This window comes from Erinaceus europaeus, chromosome X (genome assembly GCF_950295315.1).
Source record: "Erinaceus europaeus chromosome X, mEriEur2.1, whole genome shotgun sequence".
In the NCBI taxonomy this organism is placed as follows: domain Eukaryota; kingdom Metazoa; phylum Chordata; class Mammalia; order Eulipotyphla; family Erinaceidae; genus Erinaceus; species Erinaceus europaeus.
This window is the reverse complement of record NC_080185.1, coordinates 37,579,853-37,605,268: the sequence shown is the minus strand read 5'-3', so window position 1 is coordinate 37,605,268 and position 25,416 is coordinate 37,579,853. Positions and strand designations below refer to the sequence as shown.

The window sequence follows — 25,416 nt, the reverse complement described above, 5'->3', positions numbered from 1 at the left end:
ACATGCATTTGGGCTAAAGGTGTTGTCTGGGAAGATGATGTCAGAGTTGTAAATAGGACTAGAAAGCTGGATCAAGGAAAGAATAGCTCCCAAATATGTGTAAAGTATATAAATATTGTTGACTTTAAATCCCATCATTTTGATCTGGGGCCCATATTCAGCACCAGAGCCTTTGAAGTCAAGGTCCTATAGAGGCCTACAAGAGAGACTACTATATTGTTCCTAATGGAGATGACCAGTGATACTGGAGAGAGGGATCTGTTAGAGATCTAGGCTCATCTTGTCAATGTGGGAATCCCAGGATTTCCTGATTAGGGCCCTGGATGATGGGGTGACCTGGTAGTGAGTTTGTAGTGACTCAGTAAGTACAGAAAGCAAATACAAAGACCTAAAAAAGACACTTCTTATTAAGTACAATAAAGTATTTAATCGAACTACTTAGACCTCCACACCTACTTCCTATTTCACTTCCCTCAGTCACTACAAGGATAACCTTCTCAGACAAAGTAAGGACTACAAAAGCTGGATAAGGGCAAAAAACTGGAATACTTTAATGGTGGCTCTTTTTGTCACTACCAAGTAGTTATTTTTTTTTTTAATTTTTGGAGGAATACTTACAATTTTTTTTCCACATGGTTCCACCAATTTACATTCCCACCAACAGTGTTCAAGGAGTTTCTTCTCACGTCTTGCCCAAAATTTGTCATCTTTTATCTTTTGATGACAGTCAGAAATTCTAACAAATGTAAAAGGATATCTTACTGTGATTTTGGATTTTGACTTTCATTCCCTAGTGCTTCATTTTTTTATGTAGTAAATCTATTCACTTCATTTAGTTGACTTTATAAACATTTGATATTCATAAAATTGTCTTTCCACTGGTTTGAAATCCTTAGGTTTGTCAGTAGTAGAGGATAACTACAATATTCTACATACTGTGTTAGCCACAAAAATAGGTATAAGAATGAATGTCTGCAAAGGTTACCACTATGGGGTGGATTATATCTACTCAGATAATTGTAGGTTGTACAAAAGAGAAGGAAATAAAAAAGAAAAGAGAAAAAACTAACTCAACTGTGCCACTGATAATTCATGATATGTATAATATCAAGTTCTCAAAACTTCAAGAACTCTTCAAATTTATAAGCAAAATCCTTCCAATAGCTGAAGAAAGTGGACTATTTAAATAGATGGCTACAACTTCCAGATTACTTTTGCTTAGTAATTGTGATTAGAGATCTTTCCTCTGCATCAATCAGACACAAAGCCTACTTAGGAAATTATATACAATATTTTTGATTAGGGAATAAAATTGTCTAGAGATTAAAACCCTATTGCTTAATTTATTCTATATTTTATGAATATATTTCCTTTTGAGGCTTTTTTATGTGCTAACACTTGGTAAGAGCTGGAAAAGTAGAAAATTAAATAGCTCTTTTGGCATGGCTTGCAAAGAACTCAGTTAATATTGCTGAAAATTTATGCAATCTTCTGTAGTGCTGTGATGGGTGGATACAAAGACTTTTTTTTCATGATAGAACATGTGCCTTCCTGTTATAATTGTACTTGGTGGCTTACTCCTAAAAGAAATTAAAATGAGAAAAGTGCACTGTCAATAGTGAAGATGGCAATGTAGTCATTTCCAGTTGCATTTGGACATCCCATCAAGAAAGGAAATCCCTCCTCTTAGAACATTTTGTTTCATTAAAAAATCATCAGAATTCTATATTCTACCAGTATTGGCCACCCATGAAAAACATGGTACAGCTTATTTTAATCAAACTTTGTTCATTAATTAATTAATGAAAAGGTATCCACCATGTCAAATTGCAGATAATTCAATTCCTTATAGTAAGTGACTAGCCTCATCTCAGTAGAGCATAGGAATATATCCAAGGAGCAGAAAGTAAATGTTCTTGCCTGAAAGAGGTAGCATCATGAAGTGTTGTATGTGAACTGTTAACATTACCCAATTTAAAACTGAATAACAGTTGTAATTTTCTACAGTCGGGACCAGCTTTAGTTTTTGCTCCCCTCAGGAAACAAAACCTGATTTATTACTGGCTAGAGGTCCTAGTTCACCAGAAATGTGGTCCAGACAGAAATGATTAATGTCTCCCTCCAAATTAATTTCAAACTGTCTAAGTTATCTATTTCCATTTTTCCCTATGTAAACACCAGATCTGAATTTTCTACTATAATCAGCAGAAACTGATTCTTGCTTTAGGATATGCTGCTTCCTTCCCAATCCACCTATGTCACCCTTTAACTCCACCCATGTTTTTATCTTTATAAAGGGTCTGGCTATTGAATAGTCATTCACTCAGTATGAAACACAGTTTTGAGAGCAAAAATAACATTCATTTCCTTGAGCTATTTGATGTTAGTAATCTTAACATATGAATACATGAGGTAAGTGGCATCATTTTGAAATGAATCAAAATCAGGCTTGCCCAAAGAGATCTCTTGATTCAAGTAGTTAATAAGATGACTCTATAGGGCAAAAAATGGAGATGAATGAAAATCATAATAAGCAATGCATGCATTAAGGGCATCATTTGTCGTGATATCTTGTTTCCCATGCATTTATTGCAGTACACATCTGCACTGACGCACGATGCAATACTAGTCATAGCAGAAGCTTTCCGCTATCTGAGGAGACAACGAGTGGATGTGTCCCGGAGAGGAAGTGCTGGAGACTGCTTAGCAAACCCTGCTGTGCCCTGGAGTCAAGGAATTGATATTGAACGAGCTCTGAAAATGGTAATGTGAACTATTGGGGATAAGTAACTGCAAAAGCATGAAAAGATATCACCTCATCTCAGACAGAGCTTGAAGAAATCATGTTAAGTGAGATAATCCAGAAAGAAAAGTATGAATGTATGATAACTTCACTCATAGACAGAACTTGAGAAATAAGAACAGAAAGAGAAACACAAAGCACAACTAGGACTGGGTTTAGTATATTACACCAAAGTAATGAGCTCTGGTGGGGAAGAGGGGATTTTCAAGTCCTGGTACATGATGGTAAAGAAGGACCCAGGCTAGAGGTGAGAGTTTCTTGCAGAAAACTGAGAAATTAAAAAAAAAAAAACTGAGAAATTTTACATGTGTACCAACAACTGTATTTACCATTAATCCCCCCAATAAAAAATAAATAAAATCTTTGACTAAAAAAAAAAAAAAAAAACAGAAAGGCAAAACACAAAGCAGAACTTGGATTGGGTTAGATGTATTGCATCAAAGTAAAGGAAAGGACTTGGGTGTCGGGGAGGCTTGCAGGTCCTGGTGGAAGAAGACCATAAGCTGGGGGTATAGGCGTTTTGCAGAAAACTGATATATTTACACATGTAAACTATTAACTCTCCACCAATAAAAAAAGATGAGACCTCAGTCTTGAAGGGGGAGTAGCATGTATTAAAAAGTGGTATCAGAATCTATAGAATTCAGAGGGTATAGAAAGAATAACCATGAATTTTTATTCCTCGAGATCTAAAATCTAAAACTAGATGGTTCTTCCTTGAAACTTAGAAAGTGATAAAGCTAAGGTTTTGTGGTAGTGTACTTGGTTGAGTAAACACATAACAGTGTGCAAGAACCCTAGCTCGAGTCCCTGGTACTTACCTGCTGAGGGGGAGCTTCACTCACAGTGAAACTGTACTGCAGGTGTATCTCTCTCCCTCTCTCTTTATTTCCCTTCCTTCTTAATTTCCCTGTCTCTACACATAAAAATAAATATATAACTACATATTTTAAAACAAGTAAAGTGATAAATCAGAGGCCAGATGGTTGCATACCTGGTTGAGCACACATGCTACAATGCAAGAGGACTCAGGTTCAAACTTCCTGTCCACACAGGGTTCTCTCTTCCCTTTCCCAGTCTCTCTCTCTCTCTCTCTCTCTCTCTCTATCTATCTATCTATCTATCTCTATCTATCTCTATCTCTGTCTCTCTCTCTCCTTATCTATCTACCTATCTTACCCCTCCCTCCTGCTCTCTGTTTCTCTGCCTCTACCCAATAAATAATAAATAAAATATTTTTATTTATTTATTATTGGATAGATACAGAGAGAAATTGAGAGGAGTGGTAAAGATAGAGTGAAGGAAAGAGGCAGAGAGACACCTGTGCTCTGATTCACCTCTTGTGAAGTTTTCCCCCTGCAGGCGGGAACCAGGGGCTTGAACCTAGGTCCTTGTGCACTGCAATGTGTGCACTTAACCACGTGCATCACAACTTGGCCCAATGAAATGTTTTTAAAGATAGTGATAGATCTAGGGACAAAGAATGGAGTTTAGTGATAGAGCACATTCTTTCAAAATTTTTAGTTTTCCAGAAATATGATACTTCTGACTGAGATGCTCTAGAGGACATTTCTAAGTTCAAGGCAAACATTATAAAAGACAATCATATCATCTGACTCAGACAAAATACTAGCTTTTAAGTACTGTTGTGCCAAGCCAGTATAGTATTTCTGTTGTCAAAAAGGGCTGTCTTACAGGATGCCATGCAGGAACATGATATATTCTAAGCCTACGTAAGAGGCTTTTGCTTAATACCCCCAAAGAAAAAGTCTGGAGAAAACTACAAGGAATCAAAGGACATACAGCCAAATAGATCACTTGGTTTTAGTATTTGTGGGTAGGAGTTTGTTTAAGACTTCAAGCAGTGTCCTTTGAACATATTCCATTACTAAAACTAGGAGTAACATCATCTGTTAATTACAGCTTTCCAAGCAAGAGCTCTTTTCTGGATATTTTGCTTTATGCTATATGTGCTTGCATGCATTAAAATGAGTCTTCCAGAGTACAAGACTCATTTATTTATGTTTAATTATCATGATGTTTGAGACATCCAAATAAGCAAAGAGATGGTAGATAATTCTGTGTACAAACCAGCAACAAAGAATTTGGAATAGCCTGATAACATACATCATTTTGTATAGTTGGCTCTCTTACTGCTGCCTTAAATTTGCCAAGTTGGCAGCATTCAATCAGAACAGGTTAGCAGACCCTGTGTCTCTCTCCAAGAAAGAGATATGACTCATTCTCCCATCATACGGATTTTTATGTCATTATGTCAGTTCCCTAACAAATGCCCTAAGTGTAGTTTTATGGAGGTAGCACTGCACAATTTTGAAGAGCAGTTAATTAAATTCGACCTTCATCGCAGTTACAAGATTTGTATTGTCAGGTGAAATATAATGATGAGTGAAATATAAAACTCCCTCAGAGTGATTCAGAAGGCATATCCATCAATAAAACCTCAAGGGACAAGAGCTATCATCTCCAATTGACTCCACATTCATGGCACAAACAACTATCTTCTCCAAACAGAAAGCTGGCTAACAGAGAGAAGGACAAGAAATTAATTTGACTAGAAAAAGTTAGATTTATCATACTAGTTACAAATAATTCCTTCATGTCTAGCTCACTGAGAAAGTTCAAGTTATAAGTCAGGTAAATAACCTTCTCCCACAGGTCCTAATGATCAAGCACACAGTCAAAAGAATGTCTTACCTCTTTCTACAGACCAGTCCTTCCTATTGCTTCAGTGAGACTGAAGGATATTAACCTTTTCTAAAAGTAAATGTTACCGTGTGGTAAATAATCAGTAAGACTCTACTATTTACAGAGACTTAGAGGGAGGATGATCTGAAGCACTAAAGGTTTTACTATTCTAGAAAACAATCCTACTTTATTTGAGTTAATTAAAAGCAAGAACATAAGATGTAAAAATAACCCTCATTGTCACTAGCACAGAGCTGATGCTCAATAAACCATTTTCTTCCTTCTAAGAAATCTGGCAAACAAAATCACTGCCTAGTACAGTCTCTTAAGGTATCCATTTTAATGAATAATAATCACAGTGTTCATTCTATAAATAATTGTTATGCACAAATAAGTATAAACTCAGCCCAAGGGCTGGGCTATGGTACACCCTGTTGAACACACATGTTAACATGTACAAGTACCTTGGTTCAAGCCGCTAATCCCCACCTGCAGGGAGAAAGCTTCGTGAGTGGTGAAGCAGGTCTGCAGGTGTCTTTCTTTCCCCCTCCCCCAGCTCAATTTCTCTCTGTCCTAGCAAATTTAAATAAAAGGAAAAAATGGCTGCCTGCAGCAGTGGATACATTGTACAAGCATGGAGCCCCAGTGATAAACCTTGTGGCAACTAAAAAAAATTAAAATGACTATTCCAAATTTTATGTTCATGATTAGTCAACAAATTTTTGGCTTTATATGTTAACTCTTCTTTCAGCCACCAGGTTCCAGATGCTAGCATGATGCCAACCAGACTTCCCTGGACAGACAACCCCACCAATGTGTCCCAGATCTCTGATTCCCCAGAACCCCGCCCCCCTAGGGAAAGAGAAAGGCAGGCTGGGAGTATGGACCGACCTGTCAATTCTCATGTTCAGTGGGGAAGCAATTCCACCTTCTGCACCCCACAATGACCTTGGGTCCATACTCCCAGAGGGTTAAAGAATAGGAAAGCTATCAGGGGAGGGGAGGGGATACTAAGTTCTGGTGGTGAGAACTGTGTAGATTTGTACCCCTCTTATCCTATGGTTTTGTCAGTGTTTCCCTTTTATAAATAAAAAAATTAATCAGTCCCCAAGTTAGTGTACAAAGGTTAAACCAGGTAAAGGAGACGCCCATTAAAGTAGTCTTTGCCATCACCTGGATTGAGCTTTGCAAATAGAAAGAGAGACAGAGGAAAAGAGGGAGGGAGGAAAGATACCTCAGCATCAAGCTTCCTTTAGTGTGGCAGGTGGCAAGCTCAAACATGGATCCCATATATGCCAAAGCCAGTGCCTTCCTAGTTGAGCTATCTTGCCAGCCTCCTGTTTATGTTGTCAATATGCAAACTAATAATTTCAAAGTCATTCACAGACTGGGTAAACGTTCTCCTCAGTCTATAGATGATAATTTTGTAGGTGGTATCTCAATGTGGTTTTAATTTGAATTTTCTAGTGATGAGTGACCTAGAGCATTTCTATATATGTCTGTGGGCCGTGTGTATCTCTTCTTCAGAGAACTGTCTATGTATATTCTCTGCCCACTTTTTTATTGGGTTGTTCTTTTTCCTTTTTTTGAGCTGAATGAGTTCTTTATAGATGTTTGATATCAAGCGCTTGTTTGAAGTATGATGTGTGAATATGTTCTTCCATTTGCTGGGTTTCCTGTTTATCTTTATGGAGTTTTCTTTAAATATATGGAAGCTTTTTAATTCTATTTCTCCTCACCAAAATTTCTTACTGGGGGTTTGGATACTGCTGGGTGTACCTAGATTGTTGTCCAATTTTCTGCCTCGTGTCCAGATATAATAGATCATCAGAAATGTAAAGTTATTTTTTCACAGTTTTATTGGGGAATTAATAGTTTACAGTAGATACAGTTGGTACAAAAGCCCTTCTTTTTTTAAAATTTTTTATTTAAGAAAGGATTAATGAACAAAAACATAAGGTAGGAGGGGTAAAACTCCACACAATTCCCACCACCCAATCTCCATAACCCACCCCCTCCCATGATAGCTTTCCCATTCTCTAGCCCTCTGGGAGCATGGACCCAGGGTCGTTGAGGGTTGCAGAAGGTAGAAGGTCTGGCTTCTGTAATTGCTTCCCCGCTGAATATGGGTGTTGACTGATCGGTCCATACTCCCAGTCTGCCTCTCTCTTTCCCTAGTAAGGTGTGTCTCTGGGGAAGCTGAGCTCCAGGACACATTGGTGGGGTCTTCAATCCAAGGAAGCCTGACCAGCATCCTGGTGGCATCTGGAACCTGGTGATTGAAAAGAGAGTTAACATACGAACCCAAACAATTTGTTGAGCAAACAAAAGCCCTTCTTTCCCCACCTCAGAGTCCTTTACTTTGGCGCAATAAGCCTTTGATAATTTTAGTAATGAAAAATTCCCTTGATAATTTCCTATCCCATATCTCTACCCTGCCTTTCTCCTCTTCTCTCCCTGAATTTAATCCTCAAAATAGAATATAAAAAGGTACTAAATTTAAGGTAGTAGATACACATTTGGAGTGTGAATCATGTCCACCTGAAACATAATGCTATAATTCAGTTACTTAAATAAATAAAAAAAAGGAGTCTTCTGATGGCACATCTGGTTGAGCACACACTTTACCAAGCGCAAAGACCCAGGTTTGAATCCCCATTCCCTATCTGCAGTGGGGAAAGCTTCACAATTGATGAATCAAGTACTGCAGGTATCTCTACGTCTCTCTCCTTCTCTATCTCTCTCTACCCTTCAAATATTCTCTGTCCTATTAAATAAACAAATGGAAAAATGGCCACTAGGAGAAGAATATTTACCATAAAGATGCCAAGCCACAGTAACAACTCTGATGTCTCTATTTGCCATCAATTTCACCTTTGGAAGTACAAGCCTGTTACAATTTCCAATTCACTTATCAGCCTGTCACTTTGTATAAATGAAGAAAAAGTATTTCATCCTTTCATTTTAGGACAATGATATAGATTTTCCTCAAATCAGAAGTAAATATAACAAATATTAGTCAGGAAACAACTAATTTCAGTGGCTAACAATAATGTCATCTTTTATATTTTTTATTTATAAAAAGGAAACATTGACAAAAACCATAGGATAAGAGGGGTACAGCTTTGCTCAGTTCCCACCATCAGACCTCCGTATTGATAGCTAGCATGTATTGCAATTCATGTAGTGTGCCAGATACTGTTTTAAGCATTATGTAGAATAGCATAATCTTCCCAGAAAATCTGAGGGGTAAGTGCTACTAAGATTTTCCATCTTATAAAGTAGGACACTAAGATACAAAACTATTATGAACATGCCCAAGGTCATACAGTTACTAAATTATAAAGCTGGCATATGAATCCAAGAGGTCAATAGTTCATGTTATTGAAACCAGCTTTTTTTGCTGATATTGACAATAAAAAGAGAGTTTCATAGCCTCTAAGGAACACACAGGGTTTTTTTTCCACTTAAAATTATTTTATTACTTTATATTTAAACTTTACAGAGCATGTATTACAGAATAGTTATTTGCCTAAAGAACAGATAGTTTCCCTTAGATTAAATAAAAGTCAGCCCTATCCTGCAATATGGAGAACTTAAACATATTAAGATCATCACATTTTATAACAAATATCTTATGACCATAATACAATTTCCTATGATGTAACAGTGTTTTACACTCAAAATATTGGATATAATTGTCAGATATAATAAATCCAGATTTTTGCATTTGAGCATTAATTTATTTTATTGAAGGAACTTTGGCTTATATCATTGTATATATTTTAGATATACTGATTTATAAATCAACATCTATGTGTATACTACAGTACGTTCATCACCAAAAACCTAGGTTCCATCCATCGCCAATTAGTCTCCTTTATCCACTCCTTCACCTTACCACTTATAGTGCCTACTAATTTTTATTTTTTTATTTATAAAAAGGAAACACTGGGAAAAAATCATAGGATAAGAGGGGTATAACTCCACACAATCCCCACCACAAGAACTCCGTATCCCATCACCTCCCTGATAGCTTTCCTATTCTTTATCCCTCTGGGAGTATGGATTCAGGGTCATTATGGGGTGCAGAAGGTGGAAGGTCTGGCTTCTGTAATTGCTTCCCTGGGTTGCAGAAGGTGGAAGGTCTGGTTTCTGTAATTGCTTCCCTGCTGAACATGAGCGTTGGCAGGTTGATCCATCCTCCCAGTCTGTCTCTCTCTTTCCCTAATGAGGCGGGGCTCTGGGAAAGCAGGACACATTGGTGGGGTTGTCTACCCAGGGAAGTCCAGTTGGCATCATGGTAGCGTCTGGAACCTGGTGGCTGAAAGAAGAGTTAACATATAAAGCCAAACAAATTGTTAACTAATCATGAGCCTAAAGGCTGGAATAGTTCAGATGAAGGGTTGGGGGAGTCGCCATTTTGTACATAGTTAGTAGTCCTATTTTAGTTATATTCCAAAGAGCCCATGACTATACTGTTTTGTTTTTTTTCCCCTGAGCCTGACATCTGATATGCAGGTGGATGCAAGTTATTGTCTGGGGAGATGTTATGACTGGAAAAAGTGCCAGAAAGCTGGATCAGGGAAGAGAGTAGCTACCAAATATGGGAAAGGTGTATAAATAGTGTTGACTGTCGACCCCATGGATTTGATCTGATCTGGGGCCCATATTCAGCTTAGGAGCCTATGTGACCTCTGCATACCCCTAGAAGATCTGATCTCACATTCTGTGGTTGTGAGTAGGAACATCCCAAGCTGCCCCAATTTCAGGACCCATCTTCCTCAAGTAGTAGATAGAGTATGTTGTCCAGCCTCCCTTCAGAGGATGGAACATTCTCTACCATTGTTGATCTACATTGAGGGCAAGGTCCTATGGGGGCCCACAAAGGGGTCTGTTGTGTTGTTCCTGATAGAGATGACCAGTAACAATGGAGAGAGGAATCTATTTGAGGTCTAGAGTGCCTACTACATTTGTTTTTTGTAGTCTAAACTTTTTTTTTGGCTTATTCATTTTTTCTTCAGTTTTTACATATGGGTGAAATCATATGGTATTGTCATTGATCTGGCTTTTCACTTAAAATGATAGTTACATACAATGTTGCAAATGGAAGAATCTCATATTTTTCACAGCTGGTCAATATTGCATTGTGTGTGTACTCTATATCTAAAGAACTCACATTTTAGAAGAATATGGTACTCTAGTTGAGATTATTTCTCATGCTATTCCCCTAAAACAAATACTAATAGTGACCCAGTGGTAAATTATTGGACTTTCAAGTTTAGGTCCTGATGTGATTCCCAACATCAAATTGCCAGATTGATGTTCTGGTTGTCTCACTTTCTCTCTCTTCCTAAAAAAGTTAATATATACATTTTTAAAGAGATACTAATAGAAGGGAGATACTCAGTGGTATATCCAAGGTCTGAATGCACACGGTCTCATATTCAGTTCCAGGTTCAATACAAGAAATGAGTATTGCTTTAGTTTCTCATAATTTCTCTTTGTTGCATTTTATTAGTGATTTAATAGTTGTTTACAAGATTATAGTATTACAGTACATAGCTCCACACAACATCCATCACCAAAGTTCTGTGCCTCACTTTCCCATCAATAACCCATAGTTTTCAAAGTCTTAAAGGCAGTTTAGCTACTTTTGTGTGTTTACTTACATATTTGTTATATGGAGTTGTTGTTGTTTGCAATTTCAGAAATAGTAGAGATTTCAAACCCTCCCAAAATAATTATAATGTCTTCACTATAATGTATAGGAGATAACTACTTATAAAACCCACTTGAAGCTTCATAAGTAAAATGCATTCCTGGAAAATCCTGGAGAAGAAAGGAAGATCTATGTAGTCTATGGCTCAAAATAAAAATTCTTCTGGATTTTAAGACCTATCAGCAAACCTCATATCAAAGACCTGAAAGGCAATATTGTTGTTCCATTTTAAATTTTACATTTTCCCCTTCTACCAGGTGCAAGTGCAAGGAATGACTGGAAACATCCAATTTGACACTTATGGACGAAGAACAAATTATACCATTGATGTGTATGAAATGAAAGTCAGTGGCTCTCGAAAAGTAAGTAGGTCAAACAGATAACTAAAGTAAAACTTTATTTTAAAAAATATCAGTTAAGGTTGGGGGTATAGATCAACCTGTTAATGCCCATGTCCATTGGAGAAACAATTATAGAAGATAGAACTCCCACATTCTGCACCCTATAAGGAATTTTGTTCCATACTCCCAGAGGGGGAGAAATGATAGGGGAAGATGACAAGGGGGTTCTGAATTCTAATTCCATTAGGACCTGGAGAGAGAAGAGGAAAAAAGGAAGGACCTTCAGAAGTAGTAATAGGGGTAGGTGTGACTTTGAAAAGAAGAAAAGGCAGGACCATAGAAAAAATCGGCAAATATATATATAAATATAGACAGTTATAGAAATAATAGTCAACCTATATCTGCAACCTTGGGAGAACTACTATAGTTTCCAATGTAGGAAATGGGGATACAGAACTCTGGTCGTGGAAAAGGAGCAGAATTACACTCCTGTTCTCTTATAATTTTGTAAATCAGTACGAAGTCACTAATAAAATTAATAGACATGAGTGTGTGTGTGTGTGTGTGTGTGTGTGTGTGTGTGTGTGTGTGTGTGTGTGTGTGTGTGTGTGTGAAAATGAAATGGGAAGGAAAATTCCAGGACAAAGGAAAAGTATTTCTCTGTCTGTTAGTGTTGAGGTCCTATTTAAGGATGGCAAAACAGGAGACAAGAGGTCAAATGACTAATACAAAGTATTCTTCTACAACCATACCTGAGTTTTACCTCTACTTTTTGAGTAGATTATGGACAATTAGGTCACATGTCTACTCTTTCTAGGCTGGCTACTGGAATGAGTATGAAAGGTTTGTGCCTTACTCAGATCAGCAAATCAGCAATGACAGTGCATCTGCAGAGAACCGGACCATAGTGGTGACTACCATTCTGGTAAGCTTGGACTTTCTGTAAAAGATTTCCATTTTCTGAAAAAACATTCAGCCTCAAGTTCTAGCAGCAAAAGTTTCCAAAAGATAAGCTTGGTTCCCTATCAAAGTATCTTGTCATGATGATGAACATAATGTCATTTTAAATAGGAAAATACAGAAATTTAAGCAGTTTCAGGTATACTTAGTCTCTTTAACCTCACTTCCAACAGAACTAAATGGTGCTTCATCTGGACTTTAAATATAATGTTTTAATTTTTAAAATGTATTTATTATATTATGATATAGACAGAACTATAGAGAGATGAGGGAAAGAGAAAGAGAGACACTTGCAACCTGTTCCACTACTCATGAATCTTTCCCCTGCAAGTGGGGACCAGGGACTTAAATCTGGGTCCTTTTGTGTGATAACATGTGCACTTTACTAGTTGTGCCACCACCTGGCCCTTAAAGCTAATTCTTCATTGCCAGGGCAATAAAATAGCATGTAAGAAGAGTATATTAGGGTTCTAATATTAAGTCTACCACTAACTTGTGTTTAGCCATGAAAAGTTACAACCTGAGTATCAGGTTGTGCTGTGTTTTTAATTTCTGGAATGAATATACTAATAACCTCCTCCTTGTGTCATAATATTATTTCAAGGAAATATTCATTATGTTAAGCTTTACTGAAAAATTAAAAAGCATTATTGAAATGTAACATAGTGATCCAACAAAATAGTTCGCTTGGATAGTGCACTTGCATTGTCATGCGCATAACACAGGTTCAAACCCTGTCCTCACTGCATTTGAGGGCATTTCAATGTTCTCTTACTGTCTCTCTATATTAAAAATTTTTAAGTTGGCCCAGAGAAATGAAGCCCTGGTGGTAACAAATAGGGGAGAGGGGGAGAGAAGTAAAGAATATGTAGATATATATATGATAGTATTCTCATTTAGTTTTAACTTGTTTAAGTAATTGTTTTGTTTTTAGTGAATGAAGTTCAAACCTAGATTATGACATAGCACTGAAGTTACCAAAGGGGAATGTTCGAAAGTGAGGTGTTGATAGGAGAAGGGGTTGGAAGGGGGTGTCCAGTGAACTACAGGGAAGGAGTAATGGCCCCTCATGGGTAATGTGTTAGCAAATACTTTGAAAAGATATGAAATTGTACTACTAAAATGTATTGTCTTAGAAACCAGTGTTACCTCAATTAAAAAAATTGAATACAACTTTTAGGTCTGAAATTGTAATTAATTAAATGGAGATTCAACTGAAGATTACTGTGAATTTAAATACACACACTTATTTTGTCTTGAATGTTTTACCAGACCTTGAGGATGTAAAGACAAATAAGCCACAGACCCTCTTCTCACAAAAATCACAGTGTTTCCCCAGGGCTTGTCTGACTTACTGTGGTTTCTACTTTGAAAATCAAGAGAAATCAAAGGCTTATCATGTAACTAAGGGAAATACTTCTGCTCAATTTGACTATATCAAAGACTGTACAGATGAAAATGGATCTTTTTGCTAAACTCTCAAAAAGAACTTAAATCCTTCTTCTTTAAATCATCAGTTAAGGACTCTAAGGAACAGGTAACTTAGTGAATAGTCAATTGAGGTTTTTTTACTTATTGAGAAAAGAAAATTTGAAGGCTTTTCTCACACAGCAAATTTCAATAGAAACAAAGAAGGCAAAGTTCACTATTACATTTACCACCTCTTAAAAATGTATAGGACTAATCTTTTGATCTTTCTGGTCCCAAAGGAATCACCATACGTAATGTATAAAAAGAACCATGAGCAACTAGAAGGAAATGAGCGATATGAAGGCTATTGTGTAGATTTAGCCTATGAAATTGCCAAACATGTAAGGATCAAATACAAATTATCCATTGTTGGTGATGGTAAATATGGTGCAAGGGATCCAGAGACTAAAATATGGAATGGCATGGTTGGAGAACTTGTCTATGGGGTAAGTTTTCAACTCTATTTACATTCACAATAAGTCTGTACTTAATGTCATCAGTAGACTCTTACAAAATACAACTCTATGCAAAACAATATATTTTACTATAGAATAATTGATATAAACAAGAATTAAGTTCCTGTTACATATTTCTGGTCACAAAATCATCAATGAAATTCTAAATAAAGACTCAAAACAGGGTTGGGGGGATAGGTCAGTGGTAAAGTATGTGTATGTAAGAGACCTCAGATTTAATCCCTGGCCCTGCATATGCTAAAACTTATCAAGATGGGGAGTCGGGCTGTAGCGCAGTGGGATAAGCGCAGGTGGCGCAAAGCACAAGGACCGGCATAAGGATCCCGGTTCGAACCCCGGCTCCCCACCTGCAGGGGAGTCGCTTCACAGGCAGTGAAGCAGGTCTGCAGGTGTCTATCTTTCTCTCCTCCTCTCTGTCTTCCCCTCCTCTCCCCATTTCTCTCTGTCCTATCCAATAACGACAACAACAATAATAACTACAACAATAAAACAACAAGGGCAACAAAAGGGAATAAATAAATTAAAAAGCTTATCAAGATGCTCTGATCTTGATCCTCTCATAAAAATATAACTAAATAAATATGATCCAAACCACCAAAATACTTTTCAACATGAAACAGTCATTTGTATTTCTAGTTCTCTTATTCTAGTTCAGGGTGTTGGTGTGCCTGAGATGCTCCTGGATCAAAGCACAAGGAAGGAACCAAACCTGGACTGGAAATCCTTCCATAGCAGCATGCACATATTCACATACACACACGCACACACACACGCATGCACACACACACACACGCACACACACACGCATGCACACACACACACACACACTCAGGTTAGGATAATTGTGGCAGCACATCAGTGAATTTCCCCTACACTTCTTTAATCTGTGGGAGAAAACTTGAGCCACCCAACTAAAAACTCTCTCAGACATGGGGAGGACAAGCAAACTTTACACAGATATTGGCCCAACCAGAAATGAACATTTCAACCTCAGCAGTGTTATAATAAAACAGTGTTGAATGAAATCATGTTGACAGAGGATCTGTTAAACTTTCATTCTTTCTAATTAACAAAGATTAGATTTAATTTTTGAGTGTAAAACATGCACAATTATATAGTTTTCACATGGTAAGAAAAAACATTTTCTTCCACAGCTGAATTGTGTAAGGTAGAATGTCCAAAGTATCCTTTGGGAAACAGGAGCTTTTCACTAAAAGGAAAGTAAACTTGGGTGACTTTATTTTGGCAACTCTGAAATTCTGTTTCCTGGCGTTGGCAGCAGAATCACCACCTACCTAGTTGCCTAAGTAACTGCCTAAGCAGCATGGTCACCTTTCTACATTACTCCCCTAATATCTAGTCAGTCAGCATTTCCTATTAATCCTACTTATCTGTCTCTAAATTTCAGATACACTACCTTACTGATTGTCTTCATTCAGATTCTCACCATTTATTTGCCAAACATTTAACTGGTGTGACTATATTTGGGAATATCAGGCCTTGGGTTGCCCAGTGAGGTTTGAGAAAATAAGAACTTAGCATAATACCTTTCCAATGGGTGAACACTCATCCTAGTGAAGGTGGTGGTAGTGGCACAATTTTTTTTTATTTCTTTATTGGGGAATTAATGTTTTACATTCAACAGTAAATACAATAGTTTGATTTAGCAACAATGATTACTGGCAATGGCTGGTACATGTCTACATAGCTGAGTAGGGGAAAACAGAAGAATATAAGGGGTAGAGATACTAGAAACTGGAAAGAGGCAAGTATTGAAGTTACCAACTGGACTTCAGGTTCAGGATAAAGACTAGTGCTTGAAATGAGAATCTACAAGAATAAGGTATAACTATCCAGTTGTAGGTGGTACTAGGGTCACTAAACAAGTTTCTGGAACAAGTCCTCAGGAACAAGTACAAAGACAGAAACTCATCTCTAAAAATAAGGATTCAGAAAGGGAACTTGGATTTAAAATGAGACTGGGTCTCAAGTATCAAAACTAGGATATCATACTCCAGTCAGACAAACATTATGGCAATTTGAACCTTAGCCCTAAGTTCTAGGACTGGAATTAAGTAGTGCATGTCAAGATTGGTCAAGGTTACCACTGAGAACTAGGGCAGAGATGGGTTGTAATGGATATTCAAGTGGGCCCAATCATGAGAAAAATGAGAATTTCTAATCTTGGAGAGAGGCCTGAAAATGGAGCAGAACACTTGTCATACTTTCTGAGGACCATGACAACCAGCTTAACCCCACTCTGCCTTCTTTACCATTTGGCAACCAAGTTGTCATTTTCCTGGCTGCCCCTCAACATTATACTCTCACCAGCCCGGTCTCCCTCACAATAACTGCACTTAACAATAACTGGGACATAATAGATCATCATATTTTGCTTTAAAGGATGCATTAGAATACACTGATAACTAAAATTCATTATATTTTTTCATGATGGGAAGCTATTTTTTGCAACATTATAATTAGTTCCTATTTGTTGAGTACTTACTGGTTAGAAGATACTATGCTAAAGCTTTTGCAGGCATCATGTAACTTAATCCTTATAACATACAAGCAAGAGAGTTTCCAAATGACAATTTGAGGATTAGAGAATGAAGCCCCAAGCTGATACTAAAGTATTTATAGTGACACCATGATTTGAACTCAAGTCTTTGTGAAGTCCCCTGTCTTTAACTATTACAATACACTGCCCAACAGCAAGTATTATTTCAGATCCATCTCATCCTAAAAGATAGCTTGGATGTACTATAAAGGGCCTTGGTACCATAGCCATTCAAGGGTGGTTGGGGAGGGTGCTTGGTCACAGAAGTAAGGCAAAGAATTTAGGGTGTCAATTTCTACTGGGTCAGAGTAACTGATTTGATCTCTACTGAGCATCGTGACTCAATAGGCAGAGCTCTAATGTCTCAGAAGAAAACCTGTGGAGCTCTATTAATAGTTCACTTCCCTCCTGGCATTGAGCAGGACATTAGACACAGATATATAGAGCAGGGCAAATTTCTGATACTGTTGACACACAGAGCATGTTTTTTTTTTTTTAGGTTTTTTTGGGGGAGGGGAAAGATTTTGAATTTTCCTCTGCCATACCCTCTATACTCCATTTGCTTAATTCCTACATTTCTTTCCTCTTTCCAGTTTGCATTAGTGAGGAAGCTTGAGAATTACAGTAGCCCTTATTTTAATTATCTAGAAGTCATCTCTCTATTGCTGAAGAGGTAAAGATTCTCCTAGAGGAGTCTCCCCTTTTCTTTCCACTTCTTTCAGCTAAAGACAGAAGAAATGAGCAGCAAAAGCTTTACAGAAATGACCCCCTCACTCCCCTGGCCTAAAACAAGTTTCTAACACTTTCTGGAATTTGAATGCAAAATGACTCCAGGGAAACTGACAGCAGACCAAGACATTTGATTGGACTGTCAGATTCCACTTTTCTCGGAAACCTGTATCTAACAAAAATGGATGTTGCTATGCTTGGAATGAGGACTCCCTACTAGGGAGAATGATCTCATATGCTAAATGTATTTTCACCTTCATCTAGAAGTTTTCATCCTACAATATTGGGAAGTTTTCAATTTCTCTGTCATTGATAGAAATAGAGAGAAGTGAAAATACAGGCACTCATTTCTGGCAGCCTGGTCTCTTATGATTTGCAAATTGCTCCTAAAAATGAAGGACAGAAATACCCTGGTGGTTTCTCTAGGTGTTTAGTAAGTAAAAGTATGGAGAACGTGTTTTTTAATAAACATGAAAACTACACAGGCACTGTTTTATATTTAAATATATTTTCTCTTATGCTTTTAGTATGTATAAAACAGATCACAGTAGGAAAACTGAAGAAAGATGGGGGCCAGGGGTGGTGCAGGCAGTTAAGCACACATAATACTAAGCACAAGGATCTGCACAAGGATCCATACTTGAGCCCCTGCCTCCCCACTGGCAGGGGAGACACTTCACAAGTGGTGAAGCATGTCTACAGGTGTCTATCTTTCTCTCTCTCCCTCTCTAACTCCTCCTCCCCTCTCAATTTTTCTCTATCCTATCCAATAAAGTGGGGGTGAAATGGCCTCCCGGAGCAATGGATTCATAGTGCTGTCGCCAAGTCTAGGCAATAACCCTGGAGGCATGAAATAAAATATTATTATCATTATCATTATTATTATTATTATTATTATTATTAAGCTTTGCAAAGGAGATTTCAGTATCTGCTTGCTACATAGTCTCAAGGAAGAATCAAAATGAATTAAATTTGTTAAAAAATAAAAAAATCAATCAGCCTTTTCCCCAGATGATTCCTAAATTTTTTTCCTCTAAAGAAAATCAAATCGAGGTTGCTGTTTGGGTCATGTTGTGTCACTAAGGAGGCTATTTTTGAAACAAACATCAGTAGGATACAATGTGCCCCATTATATAAGCTCTTCAGAACATTATGAACTTGAAACCATCCACCTGCCTTTAGCAATTGTGACTTTTAGCTGGGTGTGTATAGCATCACTGTGAGGTCATTGTCTCCAGCTCAAATGGCTTACAGACCAAAAGTTTTATGAATCGCAAATAGTGTGTTAAAGAGAACTTCTAAACGTGATATTTTACTGCTAGAAGGACTCTTAGATAGCCTCTACCCTACTTTTTCATTCATTTTACAGAAAGAAATGGAGTCTAGCCAGTACTGAACAGTGGAACTTCCCATAGGGTAACCCAGGAAACCATGGCCTGGTATAAAACAGAAATGACAGCAAGTGTAGCAGAAATTGTAACAGGGTCACACAATCAAACAGTTTCATGGAGTTTAAACAATAACTTGGGTTTTATAACTTCTGGGCCAGCACTCTGTTCACTAAGTTATACCACCACCTCGGTTTTCTTTTTAATTTTTTATTAGTGATTTAATAATGATTGACAAGATTGTGGGATAGGAGGGGTAAAATTACATAGGATTCCCACTACCAGAGTTTGTTATCCCCTTCTCTCCATTGCAAGTTTCCCTATTCTTTAACCCTATGGGAGTACAAACCAAAGACATTTATGGGGTGCAGAAGGTGGAAATTTTGGCTTCTATAATTGCTTCTCTGCTGGACATGGGTGTTGATAGGTGGATCCATACCCCCAACCTGTTTCTGTCTTTCCTTAATGTGGTAAGGCTCTGGGGCAGTGGGGTTCCAGAACACATTAGTGAGGTCATCCGACCAGGGAAGTCAGGTTGGCATCATGGTAGTATCTGAACCTTGGTGACTGAAAAGCATTAAGATATAAAGCAGAATAACGTGTTTAATAATCAGTAACCTAAAGGTAAAAGTATAGCTGATGAAATGTGGGGTCTTCATGTTAGAAGAACTAAGAAGTCTATTTTAGGTATATTCCAAGGGGCCCACGACTTTCCTAATTTTTGCCTGAGCACAACAGCTAACATGCAGGTGGGCTAAGAGTACTGTCTGGGAAGATGATGTCAGAGTTGAGGATAGGACTATAAAAGTGGGTCAGGGTAGAGAGAAGCTCTCAAATATGGGAAAAGTATATAAACGTTATTAACTGTAAACCCTATCAAACTGACCTAGAGTCCATGTTTATTCATATTTAGCACAGGTGCCTGTGTAACCTATGCATCCCTGTCAGTCTGAGCTCGCATTTCATGGTCATATCTAAGAGCATTTTAGGCTGCACTCTTTTAGGGACCAATCTTACTCATGTGGCAGAGTATGTTGACCCAGCCTACCTTCAGAAAGTGGGGCAATTTCTAACACTGTTGTTCTACGTTGAGGGCAATGCCCTGAAGAAGCCCACAGAGGGTTTGTGACATTTTTCCTAGTGGAAATGACCAATGATGGTGGAGATAGGGATCTGTTAGAGGTCTAGGCCCATCATATCTTTGTGGGAATCCATGATTCCCTGACTAGGGCCCCAGACAATGGGGTGGCCTGGTAGTGACCAAAAGGGCCATCATTAAACTGTGCCAGTCTCAGAAAATTGTGTGCCAGTCTCTTGCCCTTATCCAGCTTTTGTAGTCCTCACTTTAACTGACAGGGTTAGACTTAGAGTGATTGGGAGAAGTGAAATAGGAAGTAGACATGGAGGGTATCTAGGTCTAAGTAGAAACTATTGATTAAGTACTTTATGGTGTCTTTTTTGGTCTTTCTATTTGCTTGTTGCACTTATAGAGTCACTGTAGACTATTGCACACATTTACTTTAAGGTATAGATTTTCCCCCTAACTTGTGGGTACATATGCACATGTGCCCTGTTTCATTGGCCCTGGTCTATATCTAGGTTCTGTAGCTTTGTTAGGAGGTGTGCCACCCAAAATGGAACTAAGGATTCCTATGAGCTAGTAAAGGTCTCACCAGAGTATTGGAGCTGGAGGGTTGACATCCCAGCCCTGGGTTTCTGGACACAGTCCAAATTGAAACATGTCGAGGTGGAACTGGTAGCATTGACTTGGTTGAGATTGGCAGATGCAGTATCAAATGGTATGGATCAAGAGAAGCATGAAAGAAAATGAACAAAACCCTAGAGGCTCCAGGACTGGGAAAAATAAAGGTTTATATACAATGAGGAAGGTTCCTTACTTTCTTAAACTTTAAGAAGGCAATAGATTATTATTATAACCAAGTTATTTGGAAACTTAGTTTACTTTGAAAATCCCATGGTTAGGCTTTACTGTACTATACAATACCTCACCTTGATTTATGACATTTAATGCTATTTACAAGTAACTATATCTTAGATACTGACAAGACTGGTTGCTTCTGGTTTCCCTAGTCTAAGATTATAGGTGATTTAATGTTTCAAAATAAAAGTTATAATTAGAAATGCATTAATACTTTAACCCCAATGTTAAAATTCAATCAGCTTGCTAATTTGAAACCTTCAGTGCTTAGATTGAACGAATATATACTCCAAACTGGAGTCTATGCATTAAAAAGCTCGAGACATTAAATCTATTTTTCTTCTCATATTGATCAAATAGTGATTTATAAGACTATAAATTAATAGCAGTATATATTAACACCTTTCCTGACAACAAATGTCTGTTTCCCTATACCCATCCCCTAGAGTGGAGCTGAAAATCTACCCTTCTTCACCCCCAATCCCACCTCCAGAGCTTTTTACTTTGGTGCAGTACTCCAAACTCAGTCAAATTCTGCTTTGCATTTCCCTTTCTGTTCTTCTTTCTCAATTTCTGTTTATGAGTGGGATCATCCCATACTCCTCTTTCTCTTTCTGGCTTATCTCACTTAGCATACTTTCTTCTAACTCCATCTAAAATAAAAATAGGTCAAAGAAGGTTAATTCCTTATTCTTAATAGCTGAATAGTATTCCATTGTGTATATATACCACAACTTTCTCAGACAGTCATCTGTTGTTGGACACCTGGGTTATGAATTGTGCTGTTATGAACATTTATACACATATCTTTTTGGATGGTTGTGTCTGACTCCTCAGGATATATGCTTAGGAGCGGAATTGCAGGGTCATAAGGAAGGTCCATTACTAGCCTTGTGAGGGTTCTCCAGACTGCTCTCCATAGGGGTTAAACCAACTTACATTCCCACCAGCAGTGCATGAGAGTTCCTTTGTCCCCACAACCTTTCCAGCATTTGTTTATACCATCTCAGTTTATTAAATTTGTGGGATTATAGGTAAATTGGTTTTATATTAGATATAACATCCAAACCTGCCTTTCAGAAACTTGCAACCTTGCTGGATAATAAATGTTTTCCATCCAAGATGTCTATCCTGTGTATCTGTGACATCTGGGACAACACAATTATTGATATGATTTGAAATATTTAAAAGTTCAATATAGAAATCTGAGAAGCTCTGCCCTTTAAGACGAAATATGATTTGATGGGAAAATTGGGGGGGAAAGAGTATCAGAAGGACTATAAGTAAATTGAGGTTCTAATTGGAAAAAGGTACTCCATTTGGCAGCTGCTACATTTCATGTGAAGTGTAGAGAGTACTTAGAGCTAAAGATAAAGTGGAGGAGGGGGATTGTTCTGGGGAAGGCTAGGAAAACTATTGCCCAGGTTATCACCTCTGGCTCAGAGGAGAGCAGAGAGCATGGAGACAGAGATGGAGTTGGAGGATGGTTGATTCCAGGTCACATCCTCTGGGTATCCTCTGACTCCTTCACACTCTCAGGACAAGTGGCAATTTTATAAATGCTATTCACACTGGCAATTCTCTACGTAGAAGAAATTATCTCTTAGGTTGTCACATCCTAACTCATTTTCCGTTAAGAACGACAGAAAGTCAATCTGTCCTTCCAGCTAAAAGGCAGAGAAGTAAGGTTCTATTGATAGTAAGAGATGCCAAATATTCTCTTCTACTCCTCAGGTGAATACACTGAGCTTTGGCAGAAGGACTAATGGCTTGATAAAATAGTCCCTCTTTTTCAAGTGTTGCATATGAACTCCAGGAAGGAACTTTAATGATGCATGGAAACCTGCCATTCTGAACAGAGTAAAGAAATATTACCAACCAAACTGAGTCTCACAAGGTCTTTACCCAGTCCCAGGGGCCTTCATTTTATTTTTAACTCTCTCAGATCTTGGGGGACAAGGAGACCTAGTAAAAAAATAGATCCAGACTGGGACATCTGTTCTGTATAAAGGAACGAGGAAATCCCCATTGTGACACTGCTTGATGTTGCATAGATTTAAATAGACTTCATCCCTGCCTCCAGATCTTAACAATTGCAGGCACTAAATATGCTATAGAGTATAGCCAATAAAGCAGTTTAAGTCCTGTCCTCTGGCATGCAACAATTACATTCTCATTGTCTAGTTTGATTCTGCCCCCATTCCTTTCTCCAACACATAAAGAGATTTACAAAGGAAAGGACTGCCTCAGGCTACTAGAGCCTGATGGTTGATACAGGGATGGGAGTCAGATCATGTCTATGTCTTCTCTCAGGTAATGTACAATACATTATGCATACATGTCAGTGCACTGTCTTATCACTCCCCCCCCCCATGATCTTCCCCTTTACTTTCAGAAAGCACTTAAAATGCTGGCTGACAAGCCCCTATTAGTTTATATTCTCCATGTGGGCCACATGTCTTATAGCAGGTAATCAGGTTAAAATACTTAAAAATCTATCATCAGTCTTTCAGTTTAAAAACAGTCAAAGGAGGGGGCCAGGTGGTAGTACAGTGAGTTAAGCGCACATGGCACCAAGCACCAGGACCAAACAGGCATAAAAGATCCTGGTTGGAGCCCCAGGCTCCCCTCCTGCAAGGTGTCATTTCACGGGTGGTGAAGCAGGTCTGCGGGCGTCTATCTTTCTCTCTGTCTTCCCCTCCTCTCTCGATATCTCTCTGTCCTGTACAACAACGGCAATGGCAACAATAACACCAACAACAGCAAGGACAACAAAATAGGAAAAATGGCCTCCAGGAGCAGTAAATTCATAGTGCAGGCACCAAGCCCCAGTAATAACCCTGGAGGCAAAAATAAATAAGTAAATAGATAAAAATAAAAAATAAATGACTAAAATTTTTAAAAAGTTAAAGGCACTTAAATTCAGTGTGCTTTCTCTCTTAAACCTGCCAGGTTTTGCAACACATCATCTCTACACTCATGAGTTTGACAGTTTGTAAGTTTTTGTGACATTTACAACTTTGGCAACACATCTATGGAAAATGCTATACATTCCCTGAAACTAAATCCTCTCAATAATACAGTTGCTCCTAGTTTGATACCTATGAGTCAAAAAATTAAACATAATTTTTTGTGTTTACTGAGCCCACACAGCCACTCTTAAATCATTAGATTAAAATCCCTTAAGTAGTCAAGATGCAACCAAAGGTGCTATCAAACTCTTACCCTGGGCTCTTTCCACTTGCTGATTTTTGTCCATCAGTAAGGGAACCCTCACACCTACTACTTACCAACACTGTCTTTGGAAAATGGCCTGCCTATGACTGCTACTAATACAATCACAAGCCTGGGAACAAAAGGCTACCAGATTGGTACAGGTCAGCATACATAAGACACTTCATTCCTGAATCAGGATGTAATTGCTTCTCCAATGCACATGGACATTGACAGGTTGATCCATACACCCAGCCTGTTTCTATCTTTCCCTAGTGGGGTAGGGTTCTGGGGAGGTGGGGTCCCTGTACACACTGGTGAGGTTGTCTGCACAGGGAAGTCAGGTTGGCGTCATGGTAGCATCTGCTATTTGATAGTTGAAAAACATTAAGATATAAAGCAGAACAAATTGTCAATTTGTTTAATAATTAGGAATTTAAAGATAAGAATATAGCAGATGAGATTTGGGGTCTTCATGTTGAAAGAAGCTAGGAAGTTTATTTTAGGTATACTCCAAGGGACCCAGGACTTTGCAAATTTATGCCTGAGCCCAATAGCTAACATACAGGTAGGCTGAAAGTATTGTCTAGGAAGATGGTGTCAAAGTTGGGATTAGGACTAGAAAGCTAGATCACAGCAGAGACTAGCTCCCAAATATGGGAAATGGACTTTTTATATTTTTTTCACCAGAGCACTGTTCATCAAAGGAGTTCTCATTCAGAGTCAGGGCTACATCAAGGAGGAACTTAATTGAGCACATATTTAATGCAGTTCTTCATTGAGGGAACCTGGGTTCTTGTGCATGGTAACTTATGCACTCAGTTGCATTTACCCCCACCTCCACTCACTCTTTCTATTTGGAAAAAGTCAGCCCAGATCAGTGAATCCCCAGAGATGATCCCCACAAAAAGCCCAAGTCCCCAAAACTCATTCTAAAGAGATTTTCTCCAACAAATGCCCCTTATTTATTTCTGAGAGAGAGAGAGAGAGAGAGAGAGTCAGGCAGTAGCTCAGTGGGTTAAGCACACATGGAGCAAAGCACAAGGACTAGTGTAAGGATCCCGATTCTAGCCTCAGGCCCCCCACCTGCAGAGGAGTTGCTTCACAGG

At 38.2% G+C, this 25,416-nt stretch overlaps 1 protein-coding gene across 3 annotated transcripts in view; it reads left to right on the top strand.

Annotated features, from left to right (window-relative positions):
- GRIA3 (glutamate ionotropic receptor AMPA type subunit 3) overlaps positions 1–25,416 on the top strand; it is a 460,874-nt gene that overhangs the window by 356,511 nt on the left and 78,947 nt on the right. For all 3 annotated transcript variants that reach the window (XM_007524278.2, XM_060182793.1, XM_007524279.2), the window contains exons 7-10: positions 2,596–2,763; positions 11,489–11,593; positions 12,390–12,497; positions 14,242–14,448. In XM_007524278.2, coding sequence (XP_007524340.1) covers positions 2,596–2,763; positions 11,489–11,593; positions 12,390–12,497; positions 14,242–14,448 — 588 coding nt within the window. The remainder of the gene's footprint in view (positions 1–2,595; positions 2,764–11,488; positions 11,594–12,389; positions 12,498–14,241; positions 14,449–25,416) is intronic.